We start from the raw sequence: 27,505 nt of genomic DNA on the forward strand, positions 1-27,505 counted from the left end.
TGCATTTAGTCAGCACCCATGCTTCTGATACCTCACCTAACTGGTACAGGACGGTACCATGTGGCAGAGCTCAGGTATATTTGCAGTACGTGGGGACACAGTGAGTGAATCTTTTTTTTTTTTTTTTTAATTTTTTTTTTCAACGTTTATTTATTTTTGGGACAGAGAGAGACAGAGCATGAACGGGGGAGGGGCAGAGAGAGAGGGAGACACAGAATCGGAAACAGGCTCCAGGCTCTGAGCCATCAGCCCAGAGCCCGACACGGGGCTCGAACTCACGGACCGCGAGATCGTGACCTGGCTGAAGTCGGATGCTTAACCGACTGCGCCACCCAGGCGCCCCCACAGTGAGTGAATCTTAAGAAGCTAAAACCCAATTACAATTTTTCAACACTGACTTTGGAAGCCTCATGGAGAATGAACTGTCAGGTGTGGAGAGAGGAGGCAGGAGTGGAGGCAGGAGGCTGGCCGGCCACTCTTCTTCCCAGGAGGCCTTCCAGCCAAGAAGCTTCAAGCTCCAGGGGAGAGACACTCTGGGAGTGGGGAGACGTGCATCTTAGGGCCTGCCACGGACAGGTTGGGGACCTGGGGCCAGTTAGGAGGCTGCTGTGGCAGTCCGTGCTTGGAACCCAGTACTCCCCAGGGGCCTCTCCAGGTAGTGGAGCTCATATTACATTGGCTCAGGGAGAGTCCCCCTAAATGAGAGTGGGCCAAGTGGTGGCTCCACTGTCACCGCCACAGGCAGCACATTCTCGCACCCGTCCTTCCCCTTGGTCTTCTCCGTTACAGAACAATCGTGTTTACCACTAGCGGTCACGCTGTAGATGTGCAAGTGGTGGCTTCTGACCCTCTGCTTTTCCCCAGGGCTCCATACAGCAGCTCACTGTCTACCCGGACCCCAGGACCCCTGAGGAGCTGTGTGAAGCCGATGAGTCCTCGGTGAGCCCCCACCCCCAGCAGCCAGTCGGCCAGGGAGGGTTGGGTGCCCAGGCAATTCCTCTTCCCCAACGTCATGGAGTCTCTAAAATCTCTCAACTTGTCAAGCGCTGCCTCAAGTCCTATTTTGGGCTTTTTGGCTTTTTTTTTTTTTTTTTTTTAAAGTGCTTCAGCTATCTTATTTGTGGGGGGAGGGGAGATTGTGTTTCTTGTAAGGTGTTAGGCTCTTCTATGGCTGTGGCAGTCAGTGGCCTGGTTTCCAGACTTCCTGCCAGGAAAGGGTGTCAGGATTCTAAAATCAAAGTTAAAACTCTAAGACATGAGTGTAAATTCCTATAAAAACGAACCTAAATTTAGCTTTTGTGCCTGGCAAATGAATCAGTTCCTAAGTTGGGGGTGGAATATGGTAGGCAGGGAAAAAAGATGGGCCCTTCCGCTCCTCCCCACTTCCCTTCTGTCCCTCCCCCTTTTCCCTCCCCCTTTGCCCTCCCCCGCCCCACCTGTCCCTGCTAGGTGACAGTCCTGGGGGTGCTGGACATAAAGGGATACACTGGCACCTGTCTCTGTCCTCCAGCTGCTCACACACACTTACACGCTCCAATGCAGTGACAAAGCTGAGGGTGACTGGAACACCGGGGAGGTCCTCAAACCCAGGTTCACTGGCTTGGGTGGGGTTGGGGGCACAAAGGTGAAAGAAGAGGAACCAGACTAGGTGAGGGGGGGGAGCTGATGCCTGGCCAATGACAAGGGAGTGTTAGCCAGATGAAGAAGAAAAGGCATTTCAGGCAGAAGCCATAGCCTGCTGCAAAAAGTCAGAGGCAAACAAAGCATTCTTAGAACTTTGGGTGCTGTCAACCCCAAAGCAAAGCATAAGTTGATTTCATTCATTTAGAAACAAAGCAGAAAAGCCCTTCGGAGGTAGAATTTGGCTCTGTAAGAATGTCTGCACTCCCTGAGGCCACGATCCTGGCCTGACATTCAGATAAAGCCGGGAGCAGGGAAACCTTATGTATATTCATTCCTTTCTCTGCAGTGCTGTGAGTACTGGAAAAGTAGAAGCAACCCCAGAGTCCAAGAATAAGGCATTATTTACAAAATGATGGCCCCCAGGCCCTTTGGCTGACATTAGAAGGCTAATTAGGAAGAAGAGGTAGCTACAGGAAGACATTCTCTAACTGTTACTGTTCTCCACTGTGTAATTCCATGATTCTGGTGACAGCCACGCAAGTGGGAGGGCCTTTGGCAGGGATTGAAGGGACCTGGACAAAACCAAAGTAGGTATGTTAGAGACTGTCCATTGTTTATAGCTTTTTGTTTGCGTGAGCAATAAAATGTGGAAGGAACAGCAAAAAGAGCCAAGCCTGTGCACTATACACATTCTCTCTCAGTTCCGCTCTTTCTGTCTCTTTTTCCCTCTTATGCACGCGCGCGCACACACACACACACACACACACACACAGAGTTTCTCCAAAGGAGTCATCTTATGTGACTTTCCCACTTGTCAACTGCTCCCCCTGTGCCCGGCATGTTTTATCTCCATACAGGGGTCAGGAGAGACCAGTGGGCTTCAGGAGACAGAGGGAGTGGCCGAGATCTTAGAAGCTGTCACCTACACTCAAGCCCCGGTGAGTACTGGCTGGTAAGCCATACCTTCTCTGTCAGCTTTTAGAGGCTGAGTGCCCAGAGCCTTAGGTCTGACATCTCTGTTCTTAGATCTGTGACTTCCATTGTCGGCTCATCTGGGCAGGTTGGGAAAGTCCTGGCCGAGGGCATTTTGCCAGATCTCCAGTGCACTGGAATGCCAGTTGTCTCCCGGCCACCTTGTGCTGTGGCCACAAGAGGACTGTCCAAAGGCAGATATTGTGTCCTACTGCCTCCAAGCTCTGTGAACTTAGCAAACACATTCAACCTCTCTGAGCCTCAGCTCCTCTTCCATAGAGTAATAATCAGAGTCCTAGCTCCTGGGGTTGATGTGAAGGCCAGATGATGCAGTGCAGGGCCGGGTCTCAACCCAGTGTCTGGCATGAGGGAAGTGGCCCTGAATGGGAGATGATGAAGCATTTGCTCCAGGCACTGGGCTGTGAGAAAGAAGGCAGGGCTGCCACTCCTGTGAGATGTAGAGTCTTTTCAGGAGCTCCCGTCTGGCCCCATGGGAAAGGCAGCCATCCTCCCAGTGGTTGGGGCCTCCTCCCTCCTGGGAATCCACCCTGTGGCCTAGACAAGGAAGTGGTTTTGAAAGCACTGAGTCAGACTGTGGAGACAGCGGAAGCCCATTTTTAATGAAAACAGCCAACAGCATCTGAGTCATTGAACACAGAGGCCCGGTAATCTGGCACATTCTATAGACTCATCTCTGATAAAGGAAAAGAAGGAGGTAGAAATAAGGCAGAGGCTATAAATTATAGATTATAGACCTGTGGGAACAGAGGTTTGGGTAGGGCAGAATAGAATTGTAATCTGTTAGTGCTCTTTCTGTAGAGAGGTATATGGAAAACTACCCTTTGCAGGGCAAACTGAGACCCAGGCAGGGGAAGAGACTGGCCCTTAGGTACCTGGGGAGAGCTGAAGCTAGAGCACGGGTCCCCTGATGCCCCATCCAGGGTTCAGGCCACAACCCTGTGCTTCTGGCCTGGGCAGTAGTGCAGAGGTTTATCCCCAGGACCACAGCCGGTGCGAGGGCAGCTGAGATGGAAGAGGCAAAGGTCCAAGGTGGGCTAAGGGGCAGTGGGGAAGGTGGCTGGTCTGGGCAGTGTTAGAACCCTGTGTGCCACGGCTCTTGGGCGCCCTGTTGGCATGTCCAGGGCACATGCAGCAGGGCACAGAGTGGTGGTCCTTTGGGCCTTCTGGCCTGATGTGGTGGTACCCCCAGTGCACCAGTTCACAGGTAGGAGTGAGGCCAACTCAAGCAGAGATGCCAGTAACCCATGGTGGCCCTGCGAGAGGGACAGGAAAGGGGAGTGAGGTTTGAGAGCATGAGATGATCGTGGTGACGGGGACTGGTCAGGGAGGGCTTTCTGGTAGAGGAGGCATTGGAGCCAGGCAGCTCTCAACAGGGGTAGAGACAGAGAGGGGACGGAAGAGAACCAGGATTTCCCCATACCTACCATGGCTCTGCTGCTTTTGTATACGTGACTTAATGTAATCCTTACAACAACTGTGTAAGGGAGCTGACAGCAGACACTTGGGGAACAGGGTGGCTTTGCTAGGGTCATGCAGTGGTGAAGTCAGAACCTTGGACCACAGTACTGCACGTGGGGGCACACCACAGCTGGGAGGAAGTGTCCGGAGAAAAGTGATTTGATGGACTCTTGTTCCTAGATTTCCCAACCCCACTCTCCCCAGTGGTTTTAAGAGAACTGGTGCATACCAGAGTTTCACCAGGTGTGGTTTAGCTCTGCCGCTTGCTGTTTATCGACCTTGAATCAGGAACTTTTTCCCACTCAGTTGAGATGGAGCATGCCTACTTCATAGGCTAGCGTGAGTTACATGACCCTCGTGAAACCTGGGTGGGACTCAGCACATGACAGCCCTCAGTTTATGGCGGTGGCTGTCATTAGTCCTGACTGATAGGCTTATTGTGCCAGAGTGCCCTGTTCCCCTGGGGGTCCCCTTCCCACCACCTGCTTCCTGCCTGGCTGGTGACTGGGGCTGCCGGAGCATGCCAAAGCCCTGTGGCTGTCCTCAGTCCTTAACAGAATTCTCTGTGGGCTGTGGGCCCTGATGCTAACTTGCCTGTTCCTGGTATCAGAATCCCTTTCGCAGGTACCTGCACAGCATTCACTTCCTTTGCCATTTGCAGGGCGGTGTTTTTCCATTAATTCTTCAGAGGAGGCACTGAGGCACAGAGGGGTGAAGAGCTTTGTCCCCAGGGCTGCCTGGCTTGGAGGGGGACAGAGCCAGGTCTCCAGCTTGGGTCCCGATCCTAGAGCTCCGTCAGTAATGTCACCATCTCCTGGAAAAGGCTCTGTGGCTCCCTCTATGCCCCACCCCCCCGCCACCCCAGGACAGGGAGTTTCCCTCTTCTCTCAGACGTCCCGTCTCTGGCTTCTCTCTTGGAATGAATCTCACTTTCCTGTCCTCACCCTTTCCAATCTGCCACCCTGCAAGACACAAGCCATGACCAGCGAACTGAATCATGGACTGCCTAAGCAGTTAGGGACTTAAAAAGCCAGCCCTCCTCACCTCTTTCCCCATTTAGGGCAGGAGTCCCTGCTACCCCGTTCTTCCCCCCTGCTAAGTCAGCTTCTGTTGACACACCTTTCCATTTCTGGAAAGTTCTATCATGCCTAGTTAGAATTAATGTCCCCACGGTTCTCAGCTCTGGCTGTGCATCAGAATCACGTGTGTGTCTTGGCAGATGGTGGGGGGGCCGTGGTGGGGGGACAGTTGCTGCCTACCTGGACATTCGGATTCTGGGGGAGTGAGGTCCACCAAAGTGTAAAAGCGCTGCAGGTGATTCTGATCCACAGCCAGGACCTCTTTTCCAGCCACACCCAAATGCTCACAGTTTCCCAGACTCTATACATTGCATCCCTTCACCCAGGCCCCAGTGGTCTGTTTGCCTAGAGGGCCCTTCCCCCGCCCTCCCCTCCCCCGCCCCACCTGGCCAATTCCTACTTTTCCTTCAGGATCCAGTCCACAGCCCCTCATCGGAGCTTCCCTCCTGCACTTGGCTCTCACTTCTGCTGTCCCACGTGTCACAGTCAACCACATTGTGTCTGGGTCTGGGTCTCCCCATAGTCCAATAATTGAAGGGCAGACGCTCTGCCTTATTTCTTCATTTCTCTATCCCCCGGGATCACCTAAGGATCTGGTGGGAAATATGTGTGGAATGAGTAACTCTATTGTTGAGAGAGAGGCCCAACAAATCTCTACACTTTTAATACAAAGTCTATACACCTGACAGCCCCGTTGTGTCATAGACCACGCTGGTTCCACATCCACGCTAGCCCCTGAAAACCACAGCCACCTGCTGGAGGCAGGACAGCTGCCCTAACCACCGAGGGTCGGCTTACCAGAGTCACGCTCTGCCTTGAACAGGGCATTGTAGCTGACTTCTTGGGAGTGTGACAAAAGAGGGTTTGGGCTTGACAGGCTGGAGTCAGGGATTTCATACAACAGAACCTTTGCCATCCTGAGTAACAGAACTCAGCCCGTTGTTCCCTTGCTATCCTGTTTCTCATACCCCCACCTGCCTGCCTTGTCCCAAAGCTCAGGTCCCCTACAGGACACCATCAGAGAAGCACTGCAGGGTGCTGCATGCTCCTGGAAGGGAGAGGAGTGGAAGTGCCCGGGGCAGGGCCCTTACCACCCTGCTGGGTCACCACCGCAGCTGGGGAAGTGTGGGGAAGACCACTTGGGAGTTCTCCACAGCCTTCCTGCGGTGGCACCTACTCTCTGCTGCCACCCCCCACCCTGGTCCTGCCTCGCTGGGCCTCTGTAGTGCAGCCTCCCAGTCTCTTGGCCTAAACCTCAACTCTTTCAACCCTCAGATCCACGCTCCAGTTGGTGTCAGGGTGAACTCCCCACAGCACAACACTTCTCTTGAGCCTGATATCCCATGAAGGCCCCAGGTCCAAGGCCGAACTTCTCACCAAAGGGCCGGCCTCCCCGCTCTCTGCCTCTCCTGGCTCCGGCCCCCTGCTTCCCTCCTCCAATCCTTGAACCCTCACCAGGCGCAGGTTGCCAGGCCCTGACGATGCTGTATCCTTTCTTACCCAGCACCTCCCTCCTTCCCTGGCTGCTGAAATTCTCCTCATTCTTCAACGCCCAACTTCTTGGAGGTTTCCATTCCTGCTTCTACCCTGGAGAGTTTACACTACAGTAACCTAGATTTTGTTTTTCAATACATATATAGTCCATAATCGTTACTGAAAAACCTGCCAATTGCAGATGAGCAAAGCAGATAAAAAATCACCTCTAATACCAACACCCGGAGAAAAGCACTATTGAGGTGCTGTCCTTTCTCAAAATTTAAAATTCCGGTGATGTTGATAATAGCTGCCATAGATGTGTTCATACTATGGGCCTGGCTCAGTGCTGAGCATCTCCATGCATTTTCTACCCTGAGAGTATTACTATTGTCCCGTTTTACAGAAGAGTGAAGTTACATGACTTGCCTGACAAAATGTGGCCAGTAAGTGGAGAGCAGAGATTTGACCTAGATTTGACTGTAAGAACCGAACCATTAAATCCCAAGTTATGGTGCCCATAAGAATCCCCTTTGTTCTGATGGACCACAGATCTACTGTTTGTACACTGGATTTTGGCACTAAGGAAGTAACCTTCTATTACTAGTCAGGATAGGCAAGTCATGTGACCACTAACAAATCAGCCCTAATACCTCAGTGGCTGAATTTTCTTATTCATACCACGGGTCCAACACCCGTCAGCAGGATCCTTCCATTCACCGCCCTCAACCACTTGAACTGAGAAAGGGATGAGGCTGGGTCTAGGGATCCTGGATCTTGGGATGATATCATGACATTCATGGCCCCCCATCACCATTTCCATCTAGATCTTGAAGATGCTCTGTGTTTCCAACTGTTGGGGGCTTTTGTCTGTTTGTTTTTCTCTACTTGGTAAGGTTAGCCTAGACACTGTCTGACTTTGGAAAAGCAACACAGACCCTAAAGTTTCCTTGGAAGGAAATCACACTCATCTTCTAGTTCATAGGTGTTCAGGACACATCTGGGAGTGGATTTATATGGTGCTCACTGAGTGCAGCCTGGTTCATTCATTTGTTTACTCATTCATTCCCTCATCTAACAGAGCTTTATTGGGCACCTCCTTGATGCTGGCCTAGGGCGCAGGGTCCTTGTGCTGGAGCTTCAGCCAAGATGAGCAGAACCTCTCTGTAAATGGAACAGAACTCAATTCCCCCAGCACATACCTTTTTCAGGCCCTGGGAGGTTCAGTAGTTGCTTATGTACATGGCAGGCGGGTCCAGCCATTTTTCTGGATTAGTTCAGCACCTTGTGGGTATGTTATTTTCTTCAATGATAATCACTGCTGTTTTTTTTCTGCTTTCCTCCCAAGTAAATCCTTTTGGGTCTCATTTTTCCTCCCTTCAGTCTAAAGAAGCAAAAGTGGAACCCATAAACACACCTCCGACTCCATCCACTCCTTCTGATGATGGGGAGCTTTCCGGAGAGCCTGTACCTGAGGGGACTCTGGAAACCACCAACTTGAGTGTCATCCTGCACAGCAGCCCTGAGCAAGGCAAGTCCCTGATATGCCTTCATATACGGTGGTCTTTTAGTAAGTGGTTACTGTGTACCCAACCTGGGTGATGTATGCGACGTAGAGCATCTCATTTAACTTTCCCCTCTGTCCTTTGAGGAGGGAATGCTAACCATCCTCATTTTATAGACAAGACGGGGAGATCAAGTCAGGTTGGGTTACCTAGCTGAGGCTCTTTGGCTTGTAAATGGCATGGCTGTGTTTGAACTTGGATACTTTAAATTTTTTTTTTAACTTTTATTTATTTTTGAGACAGAGAGAGACAGAGCATGAACGGGGGAGGGTCAGAGAGAGGGAGACACAGAATCTGAAACAGCCTCCAGGCTCTGAGCTGTCAGCACAGAGCCCGACGCAGGGCTCGAACTCACGGACCGCGAAATCATGACCTGAGCCGAAGTCGGCCGCTTAACCGACTGGGCCACCTGGGCGCCCCTGAACTTGGATACTTGAACTTTTAACTCCCAGACTCCAGTAGGGACTGAGTTCCAACAGAAAAGCTTACAATAATTATTGCTGCATAATAAATACCTACTGTGTGCCAAGTATTTACATACTTTACCTCCAATCCTGATAATACATCTCCCAGATGGTATTATTGGCCAGGATTTTATGGGTGGGAAAACCAATGCTTGAAAGGTAAGTGACATGCTCACAGTCACACAACTAGGAAGGGTTGGGACCGACCCAGTGCTCAAGCCTGACTCCAGAATCCCCACCCTTTCCAGCTTCGGCCACAAACTCCTGACTCTCAGAGGATAGGATCGAGTCATCTAAACTCCTACGTGGCTCACGTGGGAAACTGGTGGCCAGAGAGGGGCAGGTGCCCAGCAGGTCAGCGGCAGGCCCTGGGGGAGGTGCTGGCCTCCTGGCTCCCCATCCAAGGCTCTCACTCCTAACTCTTATTCCACGAGCTGTGCAGAGGACACTGGCCAAAACCCAAGATCTGATGTGATCCCCCGGGCAGCAGCTTGACATGTCCCAAGGTCTGAGATTGGTCTGTGCTTTCAGCCTTTTATCAGAGGGGTGGCCATTCCATTGAAGGTACTGCCCGTGCCAGAGCACCAAAATGCAGGCAGGGCAGGAAAAAAGGACCAAAAACCACTCAGACTACCTGGAGGAGAGATTGGTTGGGCATATTGTATTCCATTCATATGTATAGCCCTGAAATTGGTGATGCAGAAGATTCAGTCCCAGGGACATGCTCATGGTATACTCCATGAAAAAAAAGCAGATTTCAAAACTATATGTGCGCTGTAACCCTAACTTTGGATATGTTATTTATATCTACTTGGATATAGCCATGTGGAGCAGTGTATATGTGTGTGTGTTAGAATAACATACAACAAAATGTTATAGGTCATTATCTGGGTGGAAGGATTGTGGGTGGCTGTTCTTTCCTCCTTTTACTTCTGTGTTTGACAGGTCTTCTGCAGTCATATGTGTCATTATTCCTTTTACCTCTGCCATCAGTAAATGAGCGTTACTTTAAAAATGAAATTGGGAGGCGCCTGGGTGGCGCAGTGAGTTGAGCGTCTGACTTTGGCTCAGGTCATGATCTTGATGCTCGTGGGTTCGAGCCCCGCTTCGGGCTCTGTGCTGACAGCTCAGAGCCTGGAGCCTGCTTTGGGTTCTGTGTCTCCCTCTCTCTCTGCCCCTCCCCCTATCATGCTCTGTCTCTCTGTGTCTCAAAAATAAATAAAAACATTAAAAAACAATTTAAAAAATAAAAACTAAATTGGGAAGTCTATGGATGAGAGACGGTATACAGTACCGATTAGGAAAAAATTTGTATAATTAATTAACAAAGTCATAATACAATCACTGAGTCAGGGTGTAGCCATGGAAAGAGTGGGGCCAGAGCAGACACTTTGGACGGAAGCCCTGCTCAGCCACCTATTTGCTGTTGGGCCTGGGGCATGTTGCTTAACACTTCCAAGCTTTGGATTCTTTAACTGCCCCCTGGGAGTGTTCCTAATCCCTGCCTCCCCAGGTAGATTAGAGGATTGAACCCAGCCAGGGATGTGGAAGTGGTTTATGAATTGCAAGTGCTGTCCTCCTGGGCCGAATTAGGATCTCTGAGGAGGGGCAAGGAAGTGTGGAGGGCTTCAGGGCTGGGACCAGGGCCTCTCCTAGACTGAGGGGTGAGTGCAAAGGCGGTGGGAGCCAAATGCAGACTGGGACGCAGGTCCAAGCACAGCTCATCTGTTCCCTGTGATCAGCCAGTCTCCTTAACTGGCAGAGAAAAGGCCAAACGGAAACCACAGAGCTTGCTGAAGTGTTTGTGTTCTGGTGGTTGGGTGGACAGCCCAGATGGTGAGGAGAAAGAGGCCTGAACCCTGAGCCCTCTCCCTGGCTGCAAAAAGCCACCTAGTAGTTTTATTCTAAGCTTTTCTGACACCATCTTGACCCATGGCACCCCCATTCCCCACCCTCCAAAGAGTGGGGACTCAAAGGCATGGGATCTGGCCTGCTGCTTGCACAGCACCCCCTGGTGGCCAGAGCCGGGAGGACGAGAGAGAGTGGTGATGTGTGCTGACAATACATAGTTCGGTTCTTACCGTGGGACATGCGTGAGCACACCGTGTGTGCAGATGACCTGGCATGGGGACAGGCCGACCTGGCTCCAGGGCCCCTCCCAGTCACTTACTTTCTGTGGGACCCTTTTCCTCTTCAGCAAAGTGGGGTTAATAATAATAAGGTGCTAACGTGCGGATCAGAGCAGCACACCTATGCCATGAGGAGATGGTGGGGAGACTGAAAACGTGAGATTCCTGTCCTGGCTCTGTCCCTGAAACTGCCAAGTGGTGGGAAGGTCCTTGTAGGTAGGACGGATAGGCTAGTAGCAGAATGAAATGAGACACTGCGTGGGACATGCTTAGGCTGGGGCCCCGCCCACTAGCTTGGGGCCCAGCCCATAACAGGCGTGTATTCATATTAGTATAATTTGTTTTTCTTTGCTTTAGGACTCCATTTGTTTTTTATTTTTATTTTTATTTTTTAATGTTTATTTATTTTTGAGACAGAGAGAGACAGAGCATGAACAGGGGAGGGTCAGAGAGAGAGGGAGACACAGAATCTGAAACAGGCTCCGGGCTCCGAGTTGTCAGCACAGAGCCCGATGCGAGGCTCGAACCCACGGACCGTGAGATCATGACCTGGGCCGAAGTCGGATGCTCAACCGACTGAGCCACCCAGGCGCCCCTCCATTTGTTTTTTAAATTGCAAAAGAGATATGTGCTTGTGCTAACAGTTCAATCAGTGCAGAGTTGTATGAATCCCCCAAGATAGTAGTTTCCTTTCCTATCCTCTGGTGGAAACCAATATTAAGCATTGTGGGTTAGCCAATTGTGTGTGGCATGCCTGCACACACACACACACACACACACACACGTATCTGTATATTACACACATTATTTAATAATTGCATTAAATATATAACGATGATTATATGTATAATGATAATAACACAAGTAAACTCATATAGTTTTTTTTCCCTTTACCCATATAGAACCACTGACAGTGAACATTTATCAATTGCTAACTATATTGAGGGGCTGTCCTCAATGCTCTTTCTGCATTAATGTATTTAATCCTTATAAGCACATAGTCTTCAGAACAACCTTGTGAAATAGGAATTGTTATTTCTGATTTGTGGATGAGGATCCTGAGACACAGGTTAAATGACTCGCCACGGGTCACGTTTCTAGTAAGTGGCAAAACGGGGTTCCCACTCCGCAGCTGGTGCCAGAACCTGTGATCAAAGCACGGTGTAAAATTGCCCCTCAACATCTGTTTTTCTGCAACTTGTTTTTATTTCCTCTTAATCCTTAATCCTGTATTATGGACATTTTTTCAAGTCAGTAGATAAAGAGATACTTCATTTTTTTCCAAGATTGCAAAGTGCAGTTATTAATTGCAGAATGGCTGCTTCCTTAGGGTCTGGTGAGATCCTGAACGACACACTGGAGGGAGTTCATACTGTGGACGGTGCCCCCGTTACAGACGTTGGCTCGGGGGATGGGACCCTCATCCATGTCACTGAAGAGGTGAGTGAATAGTTCATTTCATTTGCTAAGTCAGTAGTAAGTTTGCTTGTTTCAGACTTGCTGGTGGCTTGCCTTGGGCACCATAAAGAAGGAGGAGGGTTTTAGTTGGATGTCATGGGGACTGCCTCCCTCCTGCTGCGACAGAGGAGGGCAGACTCGGGGCCCCAGAGGCTCACCAGGGATGCACCAAGACGGGAGAGGTGCAGCAGAAGCCTGTCCTCACATCTGCATGGCGCTGAGCACCGGGTCCTCCCTACGGTACCCACCTCCCTCCTGCTCATTTCTGAAGATAAACAGCCTCATCCACCCTTTGAGCCCCTTGAAAACAGAATCCGATCGACTGCACATGTGTCCACCCCATTGTTGTGTACTCGGCTTTTATACTCGCAAAGCCGGTTTTCTAAAAGCTAGATACAGTAAGGTGCAAAAGTAAAGCACATGTGTTTTTCTCACAGCCGGCTCTGCTGAAAACCCACGGGGTCAGCTCATTCTTTCTGCTCTTCTGGGATGAAACTCAGACACTTCTCATGCTCTCTCAGTCACTATCTGATAATAACCTATTTTCACAGCTATTTCCAAAGTTCAGTCCAGCAAAATACCAAAATTCATTCCTTTGTCTCCCAAATCCCAAAGAACACGTATCCAGCTCACCAAATGATTTGTGGTGGGGAAAAGGGAGGGGAAAGTCCCAGCACACTGACAATTCTCTCCAAAGGAATTTTTTACCTTTTCCTATATAGCCCAGAGGCAGGTAGTAGGCCTACCCTGATGAACTGATTTCCTTTCCTTGTCTCTTAGCCCGTCCCACACAAGTGGTCTGCTTGCTTCTTCCAGCGCATGGAAGTGTACTTAATTGTACAATGAATTAGTTGTTTTTTTTTAATTTTACTTATTTATTTTGAGAGAGAGAGAGTGCTTGTGAGTGAGGGAGGGGCAGAGAGAGAGAGAGAGAGAGAGGGAGAGAGGGAGAGAGGGAGGGAGAGAGAGAATCCCAAGTAGTCTCCATGCTGTCAGTGCAGAGCCTGATGCAGGGCTCAAACTCATGAACTGTGAGATCATGACCTGAGTCAAAAAAGTCAGATGCTCACCCAACTGAGTCACCCAAGCACCCCAGTGAATTAATTGTTCCTAATTGTACTTTATTGTAAAGGCCTTTGGGACTCCAGCTAAATTTGAAGCAGAAAGAGTCTCATTTTGAAAATCTGTGACATCATTTTTTCTCTCTTTTTTGGGGAGGACAGTCATTCTGCAAGGAATTCATGCTGTAGGAAAAAAGGGTTCTGTGGTCAAATATGCTTGCGAAATACTCTGTTATGTAGTATATAGCATGTCTTACAGATTCCTTATAAGTCTTGCAGCAAGGAAATCTAACTTTGATCGGCTTAGTGTTTTTAGTGTCTAAAAGAACTACTTTTTGCAAAACAAAACAAAATTACGCAGAATAACCTGTGTCCTGCCCCCAAGTTTAAAAGAAAAAAAAAAAAACCTTTGGAAACTGAGATAAAACCTAGTTTTAAAACCTAGCCAAAATTGCTGTTGCTATTTTGTGCATCTGCTGTGTAACCTCTGGAGAAGGGTATGCATTTCCCAGGGAAACTGAGTCACAGGGAGGGGGGAAGCATGGAGTTCAGTCTGGAGAAGGCTGGGGAGGTCAGAGCTGCTGCCCACACATCTCTGAAGCACTGTCAGGGGCAAAGACATTCACTTGTTCTTACAGCTCCTGGATGGGCACATAGGGGAGGTCACAGGGAGGCCGATGCTTCTAGATAGAAGTGTTTAGAGCTGGAGCAGGGCTGGCTCAGGAGATAGGCATCACTGGTCACTGGCATGTGCAAACAGATGCTTGGAATCAACCAGCAGATACAGTCATCTTGTAGTCTCTCCCGTCCCTGGGATTCTGGGATTCTGGGACTGTCATGGGGCTGCAGTGAAGTCGAAGATAAGAAAAGTGCTTTGAGAAAAAGAAGCTAGAGAAAGGCAAGCTGATAGAGAGAGGGGTGTGGGCAGTCTTTTCTCTCCAGCCACAGGCTCGTTGATCAGGGCCACGGACTCAGTGATGTGGTCCCTCGCGATGCTTTTGTTCCAGAGTGTGCACACTGAAGAAGGTTCGGCAGCCACAGCAGCAGCCGGGGAGACGGAGGTGCCCACCAACACCGCTGGGGAAGCGGAGGCCAGCAGTGCACCCACCGGGGGGCCAGCCCTGTCCTTGTCCACTGAGGACATGGGGGAAGGGGTCACTCCAGTGAGTAGCTCAGAGTCCATTCTCCACCTCACCTGTTTCTGAGGGGTCATGGGCATCTCTGTGGGAGGAGTCACTGGGCTTCCTTACCAGTCTGCAGAATTCAGAGTGACAGCCTTGTGGGATCAGATCTGAATAGACATGGATTTGGAGGCTGAGGCATCTGTTGACTCATCCAGGTGTTCGTGGAGTGATGTGTTGTGCTGTGCACAGGTGCATAAGATAGACCAGTTCTTGGGAACAGAATGGTAAGAGGTGCAATAGGAGAAGCACCAAAAGGGGCCGAGAGCCCAGATTTGGGGTCCTGCAAGCCTTTCTGGAGAAAGGATGCTGAAGGTAAGACCATGAGGACACCTAGAAGGTGCCTGGCAGATGGGAGTGAGACAGGTGTTCCAGGAGGGACGCCAGCAGGAACAGAGGCCTGGGGGCGTTAACACGAACATGCAAAGAGGTCCCGTGTGAGCAAGGGGAGGTAGGGAATGTGGCTGGAGAGGCCTCTGAGACCTGAGAGCCGCGAGTCGGAGCTAGAGCATGTTCAGAAGTGGGGAATCACTGAAGAGCTAATGGCCAAGTCGGAGTAGGATTTACAAAGTGGAGAAAGGGTGGGAGAAGCAAGCCTGGGGTCTGTGTTGTGGTCTAGGCAAGGGGCTGGGATCGGAGGCCGTGTCGTGGTCCAGGTAAGAGGCTGGGATCAGAGATCAGAGGAAGTGGTCAGTGAGGCCAGCTCACTCCTCTAACGAGAAGGAAAGCTGGGTTTTGCTCCAGCACCATGACTTGGGCATCGGCGAAGGCCCCCCTCCTAGGAGGAGCGAAGACGGTAGGGACCGTGGTGGGTGGCCCTGAGGGTGATGGGGAGGAGCGGGGTGAGCCACACGGGGGGCATGCTGTCCAGGGACTCCTGCCTTGAGTGGTGTGTGAGGTGAGGGTTTCTCCGTGGGTGCCACATTCGAGGCAGCGGTGTGGGATGAGGTCTCGGATATACAAGCGCTTTGAAGGCGAGGAAGCAACAGGGTGCAGGTGCCCGACGGGCCTCAGCTGCCTGCCGCCTGCAGCCAAGCCGACCACAGTAGATTGCTGCTAGGTCCCTCATGATGCCTTTCCATTCAGGGTGCAGATGCTGAAGAAGGCTCGGCAGCCACAGCAGCTGAAGAGGCCGAGGTGCCCGTCAGCACAGCTGGGGAAGTGGAGGCCGGCAGCGTGCCCATGGCGGGGGCGACCCTCTCCGTGTCCACCCAGGGCCTAGGGGAACGGGTGACACTGGTAAGGAGTGCAAACTGCTGCAAGGTTGAAGTTGCCGCTGGGAGCAGGTCCCGGCCTTCATGCTATTCCACACACCCCAAGGAGCCTGGATGGGGCACTTCTCTGAAGGGGAGTCGGCCGAGGCCTGGGTACACGTGCGGTGGAACCCTGTTGGCCTGGGGACCGCGCACGCTGGCAGTCCCAGCAGGCCGGTGGGGAGTGAGGCTGGGGACAGGTGGAGAGCCAGCGGCGGGGGGCAGTCCCAGGGGCCCATTGCCCACCACCCCCACCAGCAGTGGGGCAGGAGCTGGGGCGTGAGTGGAAGAGGTGATGACGGCACAGCCACGGCCTGTTTCTGGGCACAAATGCGGGCTATCAGAGGGTAGAGGAAGGTCAGGGTCCAAAGGCAGGGGCAAGCATTCTCAGCCCTCTCCTTAGGCAGCATGGAGACAGTGTTTCCAGCTCATGAAGGTGGGATACAGATACAGGACACTTGGCAGGTCTGTCCCTGTAATGTCATCATAGTGGCTGTCCTTCAGGTTCTCCAGACTCAACAGACTCCAACCTGGACTCCTCATGTCCACTCCTCTTGTGGTCCCACCTCAAATGATTGGGACCCTCATCCCCTAGTTACCCAATCCAGAATTCTCTTCCCTCTACCTTATTCCCCACATCCTGTCAAGCATCAAGTCTTGTTGAGTTTTTCTCCCTGTTGTGGACCCGCCTCCTTCCCCTGCCCCTTTCCCCATGCCAGCCCGTGGACTGAGATCGCATGTCCCCCATCCAGGCAAGGGCTGAGGTCCCTGCCTCACCTGTCCATGCTCTCCCCTGACTCCTCCTGCAGGGGCAGCCCTGTGCATGGAGCCTTCCATTGCCCTCATTCCAGACCCTGCTCCCCCACCCAGCCACAAGGCCTTGCAGGGTCTGGCCTGACTGGCCTTGGTGACCGCATCTTAGGCCACTGTCTCCCTGGTTCTTGGGGCTCCCACCTCACTGACTTTCTTTCAGTTTCTTGAACGTGCCTCTTTCCTTAGAATCTTCCCATACCCTGCCCTCTCTCCCTAGAACCTTTTCGCCCCTTGGCCCTGCCTTTAATGCCAGTTTATCCTTCAGAGTTCACCTCAAACACCACTTTATCATGGAAGGACCATCCTAGAGTGTGAAGTCTCCTCCTCAGACACATTCATGGGGCCCAAACTTCTCTTTGGAAAGCCTCGTCATAATTGTAATTAATAATAATCTTGGTAAATCGTTCATTCCTGGCTCCCTACAACCATAAGCTCTGCGAGGACAGGGAGTATATATACATCTAGTTCATTGATCTGTCTTTATCCCTGCACATAGATGGTGGGTACTCAGTGGATATTTGCTGCATGAATGGAGGGGTTGTCTGGCCATCAAATATCAACAACATTAGCCTTTGAGATCACTCCATCCATTTGCTCCCAGCCTTTTCACCTTTGGTCCACGAGAGAAACTTTGCAGTGGGGATGCTTACCTGACCAGCTGATAGCGCTTCTGGGCCCCTTGCAAGTTATGTGGATTATTTTCATTAACAAAGTGGCTGCCACCACCTTCTCTATCTCCTCTTCCCCCTCCTCCTTCTTCTTCTCTTTCATCTCTCATCTTTGACCCCTCATTCCTTATCCTTCCCCTTCATTTCCTTCCTCCCCCCACTTCTTGAAAAGCAAAGCACTTGTCATGGGGTGAGAGAACTAGGGAGCGAATATTGACTCAGTAGAAAGCAGCTACCCCGGAGCTAAAGATGTGCAGGCTGAGGCCAGGCCCTCGGCACAGGTGTGCTGTAGGGGAGCCGGGAGGTGGGTGGACTGGCCTGAGAGGTGCCCTCCAGCCTGGGGCTCCAGGAGTCCGTGGGCCAAGGCAGGTCTTGCCTGAGCAGAGCTATGGTCGTGTTATCCATCTGGCTGTCTATCTGGCCATGCTATCTATGTGGCCGTGGCTTCCTTCCTGCGCTCACACACCCATTGACCCAGGGGTATAGAAACGGCGGCCGATTCTCATGCCAATTTTGTTTCAGGGTCCAGTCGGTGAAGAAACGTTAACAACAGCAGCAGCTGCAGCAGAAGCGTCCCTCAGCACTTCTGAGGAAGAGGAAGCTCGTGGTGTCCCTACAGACGGCCTGGCTCCCCTCGCACCCACAGCGGCCCCTGAGCAAGAGGTCACTTCTGTAAGTGACTCTGGTATCCCGTCTGCCTCACAGCGGGGAGAGGGGTCAGTGTCACGAGACAGGAACAGTGACTGGCCCTCCCCAGGGGCAAATGCAGCCCTCAGCTTTGTGAGAGCACGTATCTGGGTAGGTGCCGTTCGAGGAAGGCAGGGTGCGGTGGAAGCAGCATGACAGAGCGGGTCAGAGAATCCGAGTCCCGACCCTGCTACCTCCTAGCTTTGTCCAGGAATTTTCTCCAGTCAGAATGGGTTGCTGGGGGCAGGGGGGAAGGAGTGCCCCATCACCAGAGGGGATGCATTTGTTGGAGGGGGATCCTGAGTCTGTGAGTCTGTGCTTCTGCGAATGTGTGGTGGGTAATGACGGTCGAAGGTAAGAAAGTGTTGTGAAACGACAGTCACCCAGACTCTCCGGCAGCTGTGTGCACGTTGCGTCACAGGTAAGGTGAGGTGACTCCTCTTGTTGGTTTTGCTTTCCAGGGTCCTGGCGATGAGGAAGACCTAGCAGCCGCCTCCACGGAGGAGCCCATCCCCGTGGCTGTGGCAGAAGAGCTGGACAGCACCCTCCCTGAGGGGCCCCCACTTCCCGTACCCACAGTGGCTTCTGAAAGAACGGTCACTCCTGTAAGTGGCGTTAGAGGCACGGAGATTTGCGCGGCCATTCTTACAGAGGAGAGAAGGAAAGTCCTGGGAGGGACTGCCCCTGGCTGGCTCGGAGCGGGTTTCAGTTTGGTTCATAAAGTTCCAAATTTGGGCATTTGAGGGGCGTCTATCCTGGGAACACACAAGGAAGCTGCAGTTTGCAGAGGAAAAAGCAAGAGATAAAAATATAGGGCACCTGGCTTCATGTCCCAAATCATCCTCAATTTCAAATGAGAACTTCCTAATAGGCAGAGCTGGCAAAGATGCAAAGACCCCATTTCAAATGTCATGAGAGTCCCATCCTGAATGTGGGGAAGCCTGTAAGACTTGGTGGGGACTCGGAGGTGTGTGTGGGTGACCCTCACGTCCCTTCCAACGAGGGTTTCTATATTTCTGGGCTATACCTGTGTGGCCTCTTGCAAACACTTTCTTTACTTTGGGCCTCATTTCCTCAGCTCTCTGGGAGGGTGGCTCTGAGATCATGTCAGAGAACGCAGGTCAGGGAATGTTTGGAAAGCTCTGTACACATGCATGGGGCTGTCACCACTTAGGGCTATAACTTTGTGTTTTAGAATGAGGAAACCTAGTGCTGGTTGTCAGCATGGCGGGTGTGAATCAGAATGAAATGGCTTTCAGATGTCACAATGTTTTTTTAATGTGTATTTATTTTTGAGAGAGAGACAGAGTGTGAGCAGGGGAGGGACAGAGAGAGAGGGAGACACAGATTCTGAAGCAGGCTCCAGGCTCTGAGCTGTCAGCACAGAGCCTGACATGGGGCTCGAACTTGTGAACCTCACATCATGACCTGAGCCGAAGTCGGACACTTAACCAACTGAGCCACCCAGGTGCCCCCAGATGTCACTATTTTTTTTTTAATATTTATTTATTTTTGAGAGAGCATAAGCGGGGGAAGGGCACAGAGAGGAGGACAGAGGATCCGAAGTGGGCCCTGTGTGGACCGTCTGACAGCCGTGAGCCCAATGTGGGGCCCAAACTCACAAACCGAGACATCATGACCTGAGCTGAAGTCAGATGCTCAACCAACTAAGCCACCCAAGTGCCCCTAGATGTCACTATTTTTAAGAGACAATCTGGTGACCAGATCAGGCATATCAGCTTCTCAACAGCACTTGGTTACCCACACTTTCAAAGCCTTGACTCGAGCTACAGGCGTGTGACCTGTCACAGTGCTCCAGGGCTGGCCCGTGAGGGGAGGGCCGTGGGATCAGACTCAAGAGCACACTGGCATCCAGAGTGCCCGTTGCTTAAGGACCCCGTCCAGTGGCCCAGTGGTCGTCAGCACTGCTTAACTGTCTCTTTATTTAGAGTCTGTCCATTCATTTATTGACTTACTCATGGACTCAGCACAGCAACTCAGGGCCTCAGTCCAGACACTTGAAAATAGAAATGGGCATGGCCTCGTTCCTGTTCCCAAGGAGTTCATGGTTGAGGGGCAGGAAATAAGCTGTTTGCACTGATGTTTGTGAAACACTCTGTGTTCTGAGTTTATCTGACCCTATTCATACCACCTCTGTCTGGTACTAGGTGAATGGGCCCCAGTCTGTCGGTGAGGGTTGTGAGACCTCCAGAAACCTGTCTGCTGTTACATGCCTCGAGGAAGCAGAGCTGACTTTCGAACTGAGGCATGTGGGCCAGCAGAGCTCATGCTCTTGAACTTCCCTGAGAGTGTGGTGAGGTGGAAAGGTGTCAGACTGGGGGCCAGGAGGCCAGGGTTCTTTCCGGGGATGTCACTGACCCGTGATGTGTCCTGAGTGTCAATGTTACCATCTGTAAACAGAGGGAGGTAGACAAGAGCTCTGGTTTTTAACCCTCTCGGTACATTAGAGACACCAGGACATTTAAAACGCTGCAGGTGTCTGAATCCACTGCCAGACCAGTTGAGGAGCCCCTCCATCTGGGGTTCAAGCTCCCAGGAGATTCTACCATACAACTCACTGGGACCCACCCAGCTGGCTGTGATGTCATACATTGTGACTGCCAAAACACCAAGACCATATCCCCCCACAGTGACGCCACATCAGTGCAGCACATGTACATAGAACCAGCTCTCCTTTTTCCTTTTCAGAAACCTTTTATCATGGAAATTGTAAAAATTCACAAAAGGATTTAGAGTACTATAATAAGCCCCCCACATACCCGTGACCCTATGTGAATAAATATCAACTTGCCTGTGTGCTTTATCTCCTCCACCTTCTTTGGCCATCTTTTTGGAACAGAGATGGAGGCTGGAAATATGTTTAAGTAAATCCCAAATATGGCATCATCTAACTGGTAAATACTTTAATGCACATTGCTAATAGGTTGATCTGGGACTCCCCCCTCCAGCGTTAGCCACAATGCTATCCATCAGTGGTCATTCTGATTGGATGTCATTATCCTTCTAACAACATTAACAATGGTTCCTTCATATTGTCTGATACCCTAGTTGTTAAAAAATGCCTTTTTGCAATTAGTTTGTCTCTGGATCCCAACACTTACTATACACTGTGTTTGGCTGATGTGTTTCTTAAGCCTCTTTGGGTCTATGATTGTCTCTCTCCTTCCTTTTTCTTTGTGCCATCAATTTGTTGGAGAAACTGGGTCATTTGTCCTTCGATCCCTTGTTTTTTCCACTTGGACAAGTTGGCACTCGAGGGCCTCCCCAGACCAACTGTGTTGGTGGGAAGGTAGATTACTATTTCTGAGAAAGTTCTTTGTCAACACATGTTAACAACCGTAAAACGACATATTATTGATCCAGAAACTTCTGTTCTAGGAATTAATCCTAAAGGAGGTAGTCTTATATGTAAAAAAAAAAACTGTGTACAAATTTGCTAATCTCAGTATTGCCCATAATAGAAAAGAATTGAACATGGTTTAACTAGACAACAGTAGGGGGTTGATTGAATAAAGTATATTCAAGTAATGGAACATCATGCAGCTATTAAAGTTATACTTCTTAGAAGTATTTAATGATGGGGGAAATACAACATAATGTCAGGTGATAACAGCTGGTTATAAACTTCAGTTACGTTGTGTGGTCTTAACTATTTAAAAGTTGCGGCCCCTGGGTGGCTTAGTCGGATAAGTGTCCAACTCTTGATCTCAGCTCAGGTCTTGATCTCAGGGTCATGACTTCAAGCCCCACATTGGGCTTTGCACTGGGCATGAAGCCTACTTAAAAAAAAAATAAGAAGAAGAATAGATACACGCACAAACCCTGGAAGGAAATGCCCTCCCTGACCGTTAGTAGTTGTGGCCTCAAAGTGTCAGAACTGTGGAAGGATGGTAGGTTCCTAATACGGTTTGGTGTTTTCGCCATGAGCGTATGGCTTTTACAATGGGAATTTTTAAAAGCTCTAAGAAGAGTTGGGCCGAGGGTGGGGGGGGGGGGGGGGGCGGGGGAAGTGGGGAGGGAAAGACAAACACACAGTATTTCATCCTGGCACGTGACTAATAACAGATCACCCCTAAGTGCCTGTGTCAGGAATTGGCAATGAGGTGAAATGGAAGCCTCCATTTGAGCAAATGGTTTAAAAGCACAATAGGGACCAGTCAAGAGAGCACTCACTCTGGAACCTTGTTAGGATCATTATGAATCTCAGAGTCAGCCAAAGCAGTGAGTGAAAGGGACATCCACATCTGGCCCTGCCGTAGACCTGTGACAAATTTCTTACCTGTATCTTTGGTTACTCATACATAACATGGGGTCATAGTACTCGCGTCTCGGGTTGTGCTGGGGATTAAATGAATTAACACATGAACAAGTTTACCTAGTGCATGGTACACACTCAATAAATTAGTATATCGAATTATTTTGCAGATGAGGCCCAGAGAGGTTAGGGGTCACACAGGGCCACATTGCTCCCAGGAGATGAGTAGGGGTGAAAACCTTGGTGTCTGCACTTTCTACCTTTGGTTTTTGCAGTGTCCACAACCACCCGTCTTCAGACATGGGTCAGAAGTTGGTCAGCAAGGTCCATGCAGTTCAAATGAGGTCACTCCACTTCTAAGGTCTTCCCCCTAGTCGTTTGGCAAATACTATTAAGAGCCTAGCGTCTTCTGGGTGTTAGGGACACAGCAGAGACTAGAGAGCCACACCTCTGTCTTCATGGGGCTCGCTGCAAGGCCCCTGGCCATCCTCAGCTTGCTAAACAGCTCACTCATCAGAGCTGAGCCACTCCATGTCCCAAATGCATGGAGCAGGTTTTAACCACATCTTCTTGTTTTAGGATCAGAGAGGGCATGTGGGAACGGAAGGGCAGGTTGGGCCCAAAGGAGAAAAGGCTGGTGCTGTGACCATTCTAGAGACCACACTGGATCTGGTCATGTGCCCTGATCATGTTATTTGGGGTTAGTCAATTCTGGTCAAGGAAATAGCAGGAGTACTGAGAGGACTGAGCCCCAAAGAAACCAAATTGAGAGCCGGGGAGACCCACAAAAACATTGTGGGGCTCAATTCTTGCCACATCTTACCAAACAGTGACCTTGACCTCTGCAGCCAGTTTCTCCATCTGTAATCAGAGGGTCCTTCCAATTCTGGTGTTCTGTGGCTAGACTCCAGGCTCTGTCCCTGAATTTTTTCCTGGGAAAGCTTCAGGCAAATGGGAGCTTCAGAGACCTGGGTGTGCTTTTAGTAGTTGTAGAATTTTTGGAGAGATCTTTACCCCTTCTGTGCTCTGGTTTCTCCATCTGTAAAACAGGGGTGGTGATGACTACCCCACACAGAAGTAGTCAGAATGAAATGAGGTGATGTTAGTGGAACTGCTTTGTCTGGTGTCTGTCACCACAGAAAAACAACAAACTCCTCCTTCTGAAGCAACAGTGAAGTTTATTGCCGAGGGGATATGCCCGCAGCAACCAGGGCCATGGCCCCCCGGGAGCCCCACATCCTGGGGAGGTCCTGCTCAGGGAGCCTACTCTGGCAATAGGCAGCAACCTGGCTGCCTCTGGAGACTCTTTGTCAGCCCGCTGGTCCTGGTCCTCTGCCCTCCTCACCTTCCCCAGGGCTGAGGCCATCTCCCAGGGTGGAGGGTGCTCTGGCCCTGGTGCCTCATGAGGCTGCCTGTGAGGACATTGGGGAGGATGGTGTCCTCACTTTGATCTGACCTCCTCAGTGGACTTTAGATGCCACCAGTGTTCTGGGGAGCAGTAAGGGAGTCAGAGGAGGACATCATACAGGTTTTGTGCAGATTTACCGTTCATGTTTCTATTCCTTCCTGGGGCTCAGGCCGTTCTGACACCTTTTTTGTCAGAGGAGGCAGGCCTATAGGCAATAAAGGCCTCGCACAGGCTACAGGGCTGGTGGGAGGGGCAGGGCGACCAGGACCTGCTTCAGAGGGAGGCATGCTGGGCCTGGCTACCAGGCTCTGGCAGGACCTAGATTGGGGGGGGGGGGTCCCTAGGTGACAGGGTGGGGAGGGTCCCTACTGCCTGGTTATTTCTACCATATCCACCTACCCTACACATGTGGTGCAGAAACAAAGGGCTCCTGAGCCCAGGGTGGGACAAGGTGCCCTTGGGCTGGCACATGAAAACAAAGCCTTCTTCACCCCTGCAGAAGCTTCATCTTAAAGATGAGTGGTTTCTACAGAGAAGAAGAGGGACAGTGGTGGGGGGGGGGGGGACAGTGCCTAGCACTCCACTGACCATCTCATTCTCTTTAGGGTGAAGCTGGGGAGGGGCTTCCTGGCCACCCTGAACCTGTCAGGCCTACTGCAGCCATGGTGAGACCCCCTGTCCAGGTTCCTCACACACACAGTGTTAAGGGACTGGGGTTGCTGACAAGTAGCCACAGGCTAAGGATTCTACCTTTCTTTTATTTTTAAATTTTTTTTCAATGTTTCTGAGAGAGAGAGACAGCACAAGCGGTGGGGGATCAGAGAGAGAGGGAAACACAGAAACCAAAGCAGACTCCAGGCTCTGAGCCTTCAGCACAGAGCCTGATGGAGGGCTTGAACCTGCAAACCGTCGGATCATGACCTGAGCCGAAGTCCGGCGCTTAACCGACTGAGTCACCCAGGCACCCCTAATGATTCTACCTTTCAATCCAAGATGCCTCCAGTGAGACCTCGGGGCTTTCACCTCTATCAGAACCCTCAGTGAGCTCAGGAGCAGAGTCTGTTTATGTCCCATTCATATCCTGCACCCTGAAGGACCCACACGTTTGTCAACCACGTCCCAAACAGCTCGTCACCATCCCCCCAGACCCGCTCCTCCCTCGACACTCCCGTCTCTGGGAGTGGCACCCCATCTTCTTGGTCACCAAGACAGAAATCAGGAAACAACCTGCAGTGGCCCTCTGCCTCCCACACCCCATCCGGTCAGTCTACAAGCCCCGAGTCTAGCTGTGCAGTGCCTCCTGGTCCCTCAGACGGTGGCAGCAGCCACCCTGTCACTACCTCCCTTCTGCATGTGCACACCACTGCCGCCCCTCTAAACCCAGCCCAACTTCTCCTTGGAGCCTCTTAGCAGGTGCCCCATGAACGTTCCATGATTGAATTAAGCCTCTCCTGGTTCCTGTCTTCGGGAACTAAATACCAGAAAAGAGTTTCAGAAATTACCTTTGTTCTTTGGAGGAATTTGATGGCATTCAACAAGTATGCACTGAGTGTCTTCTTGGTACCAGATCTTATGCTAGATACTGGACATCCAGAGGTATCTCAGGATCAGGCAGACCCTGGGTCTAGAGTCTAGAGGGGCTGACAGACACATGCAACTGAGCTTCAAGTCAGGTGGCCCTACTACCAAATCGAGACCTCAGTAGAGGTTAGTGGGGAACACAGAGTAGGGAGAGATGAATTCCACCTGGAAATGGGGTAGGTAAGAGGGCTTCATGGAGGAGGTGAGAGTGGAACTAGGCCTTGAAGGATGAGTAGGAGTTTGAAAAGCAGGAAGGGAGGCTGAGAAGATGTGAAAGAGCATAGTATGTTTGAGGACCTATTGGCTGTGCAGCGGGAGGTGGTGAGGGAGGAGGGGAGCAGTGGAGGGGGAAGTGGGAGAAAAGGCTGGAAGGAAAGTTGGCAGCAGCAGTTACTGGGCTACAGAATAAGGGAAGAGTTTTGGTGACGTGGCTGTCCTTGGAGTGGCAGGTGAAACCAAGTGGTGGAACTTTCTTCTCTCTCCAGGTGAGCGCTGAGGCCGAGGGCTCTGGCCTGGGCTGGGGATCAGACATCGGCTCTGGCTCTGGGGACCTCGTGCGCACTGAGGAGCTATTAAGAGTAAGTGTGAGAATGACACTACCTGGTGCCTGGGATTGCCCTCTCGATAATCAGGAGGATTATACTTTCCTTCCACATTTGTATATGTTTGGCATTTTCCACTTCAGTCAGTTTTGTTTTAAGTGAATATGAGCCTTAGTTTATATTTAGGACCTCCACTTTCCCACTTGCCCCCTTTCCCTGGCATTCGGGGCTATTTCACAGCAAATATGCCCATGACCTTCACCACTGCCTTGGCTCTGCTCCCATCCCCTTTACCGATGATACAGAACTGACTGCTGGCCTCTTCTCTAGGTAGCATTTAGCACTTGGCTTCCAGGCCCTTCTTGAAATCCTCCCTACCCTGATGCAACCCCTACTACCAGTTCGGACCACTCCTTCTCCCTCTTTGCTCCTGCTCCCCAGCCTTCAGTCCAAGGCGGGGCCCCCATCGTCCCTGGTTCCTGGGAAGCACCTCTCTTCTCCAGCTGCAGCTGATGGCTTTGTTCCGGGGCCCCAACCTCCCCGCCAGCCCTTCGTCTGAGTCCCAGTGCTGAATCCCTACCTAGAACACTCCACTCAGTTACCCATCTGCCTCCTCCTCAGGATAGGGAAGGAAGGGTTCTGGACTCGCTGGATAAGTGGAGTGGGAGTCACATGGGTCTTCCAGGCTGGTGGGATCAGCCAACCCAGCCAGAAGCGAAAGAGACTAGTACACTGCAGAGTAGTATATAACCCTTTTAATAAGGGTTAACAACAGGCAGTTTTTGACCACTCTGCCAGGTAATCAGAAAACTAAGTTAGCCAGAGCACCTCTGAAAATTCCAACTGATTGGATTTTTAATATATATATATATATATATATATATATATATATATATATACACACCCGTATATGTATATATATGGAGAAAACATGATATAATGGGCTCAGAAAGACTTGGGTTAAAATCCCAGCTTTTCTAATAATTAGCCGTGAGTGGGTGAGCTCAAACCAAGCTACAATATCCTACTGAGTCTTAGTTCCCCATCAGCTAAGTGGGAACACCAGTCTCTACTTACAGTGTTACTGTGAGGAAAAGAGAGAATGGGTGGAACATACATGTTCTGATGTTCTGTATATGTTTATCCCCTCCCCCGCTGTTTCTTTTCTTTTCTTTTTTCTAATAATTTATTGTCAAGTTAGCTAACATACAGTGTATACAGTGTGCTCTTGGTTTTGGGGGTAGATTCCCCCGACTCATCACTTACATACAACAGCCAGTGCTCATCCCAACAAGTGCCCTCCTCAGTGCCCATCACCAACTTTCCCTCTGTTCCCCCCCACCCCAAATCAACCTTCAGTTCGTTCTCCACACTCAAGAGTCTCTTATGGTTTGCCTCCCTCTCTGTTTGAAACTATTTTTTCTCCTTCCCTCCCCACCATGGTCTTCTGTTAAGTTTCTCAAGTTCCACATGTGAGTGAAAACATATGATATGTCTTTCTCCCCTGCTGTTTCTTAACAGAGTATCTGCCTTTTAGGGTCCCCCAGGTCCCCCGGGCCCACCCGGCTCACCTGGGATTCCAGGAAAACCAGGAACTGATGTTTTCATGGGACCCCCTGGATCGCCTGGGAAGGATGGAGCTGCTGGTGAACCTGGGCCCCCGGTGAGCCCCTGGGGTCATTTCCCCCCTCTCCGTGGCCATGAGACTTCCTCTATCCAAGGAGGGGTGTACAGACCCCATACCCCAGCATGAAGACTCATGATAGAGAGCAAGCAGCTAGCTAACATTTGTA

General features: G+C 50.9%; 1 protein-coding gene across 2 annotated transcripts in view; it reads left to right on the plus strand.

Moving 5' to 3' along the window:
- The window catches only part of COL15A1 (collagen type XV alpha 1 chain), a 109,011-nt gene that overhangs the window by 40,079 nt on the left and 41,427 nt on the right, over positions 1 to 27,505 (plus strand). The window contains exons 4-14 of one of the 2 annotated variants that reach the window (XM_045469662.1): positions 865 to 939; positions 2,481 to 2,561; positions 8,010 to 8,157; positions 12,115 to 12,224; positions 14,311 to 14,466; positions 15,571 to 15,723; positions 17,741 to 17,890; positions 18,367 to 18,510; positions 24,195 to 24,254; positions 25,656 to 25,748; positions 27,250 to 27,375. In XM_045469662.1, the coding sequence (XP_045325618.1) occupies positions 865 to 939; positions 2,481 to 2,561; positions 8,010 to 8,157; positions 12,115 to 12,224; positions 14,311 to 14,466; positions 15,571 to 15,723; positions 17,741 to 17,890; positions 18,367 to 18,510; positions 24,195 to 24,254; positions 25,656 to 25,748; positions 27,250 to 27,375 (1,296 nt within the window). The remainder of the gene's footprint in view (positions 1 to 864; positions 940 to 2,480; positions 2,562 to 8,009; positions 8,158 to 12,114; positions 12,225 to 14,310; positions 14,467 to 15,570; positions 15,724 to 17,740; positions 17,891 to 18,366; positions 18,511 to 24,194; positions 24,255 to 25,655; positions 25,749 to 27,249; positions 27,376 to 27,505) is intronic. The other variant, XM_045469664.1, reaches the window with a different exon arrangement.

The sequence above is a fragment of the Leopardus geoffroyi genome, chromosome D4 (assembly GCF_018350155.1).
Source record: "Leopardus geoffroyi isolate Oge1 chromosome D4, O.geoffroyi_Oge1_pat1.0, whole genome shotgun sequence".
Classification (NCBI taxonomy): Eukaryota; Metazoa; Chordata; class Mammalia; order Carnivora; family Felidae; genus Leopardus; species Leopardus geoffroyi.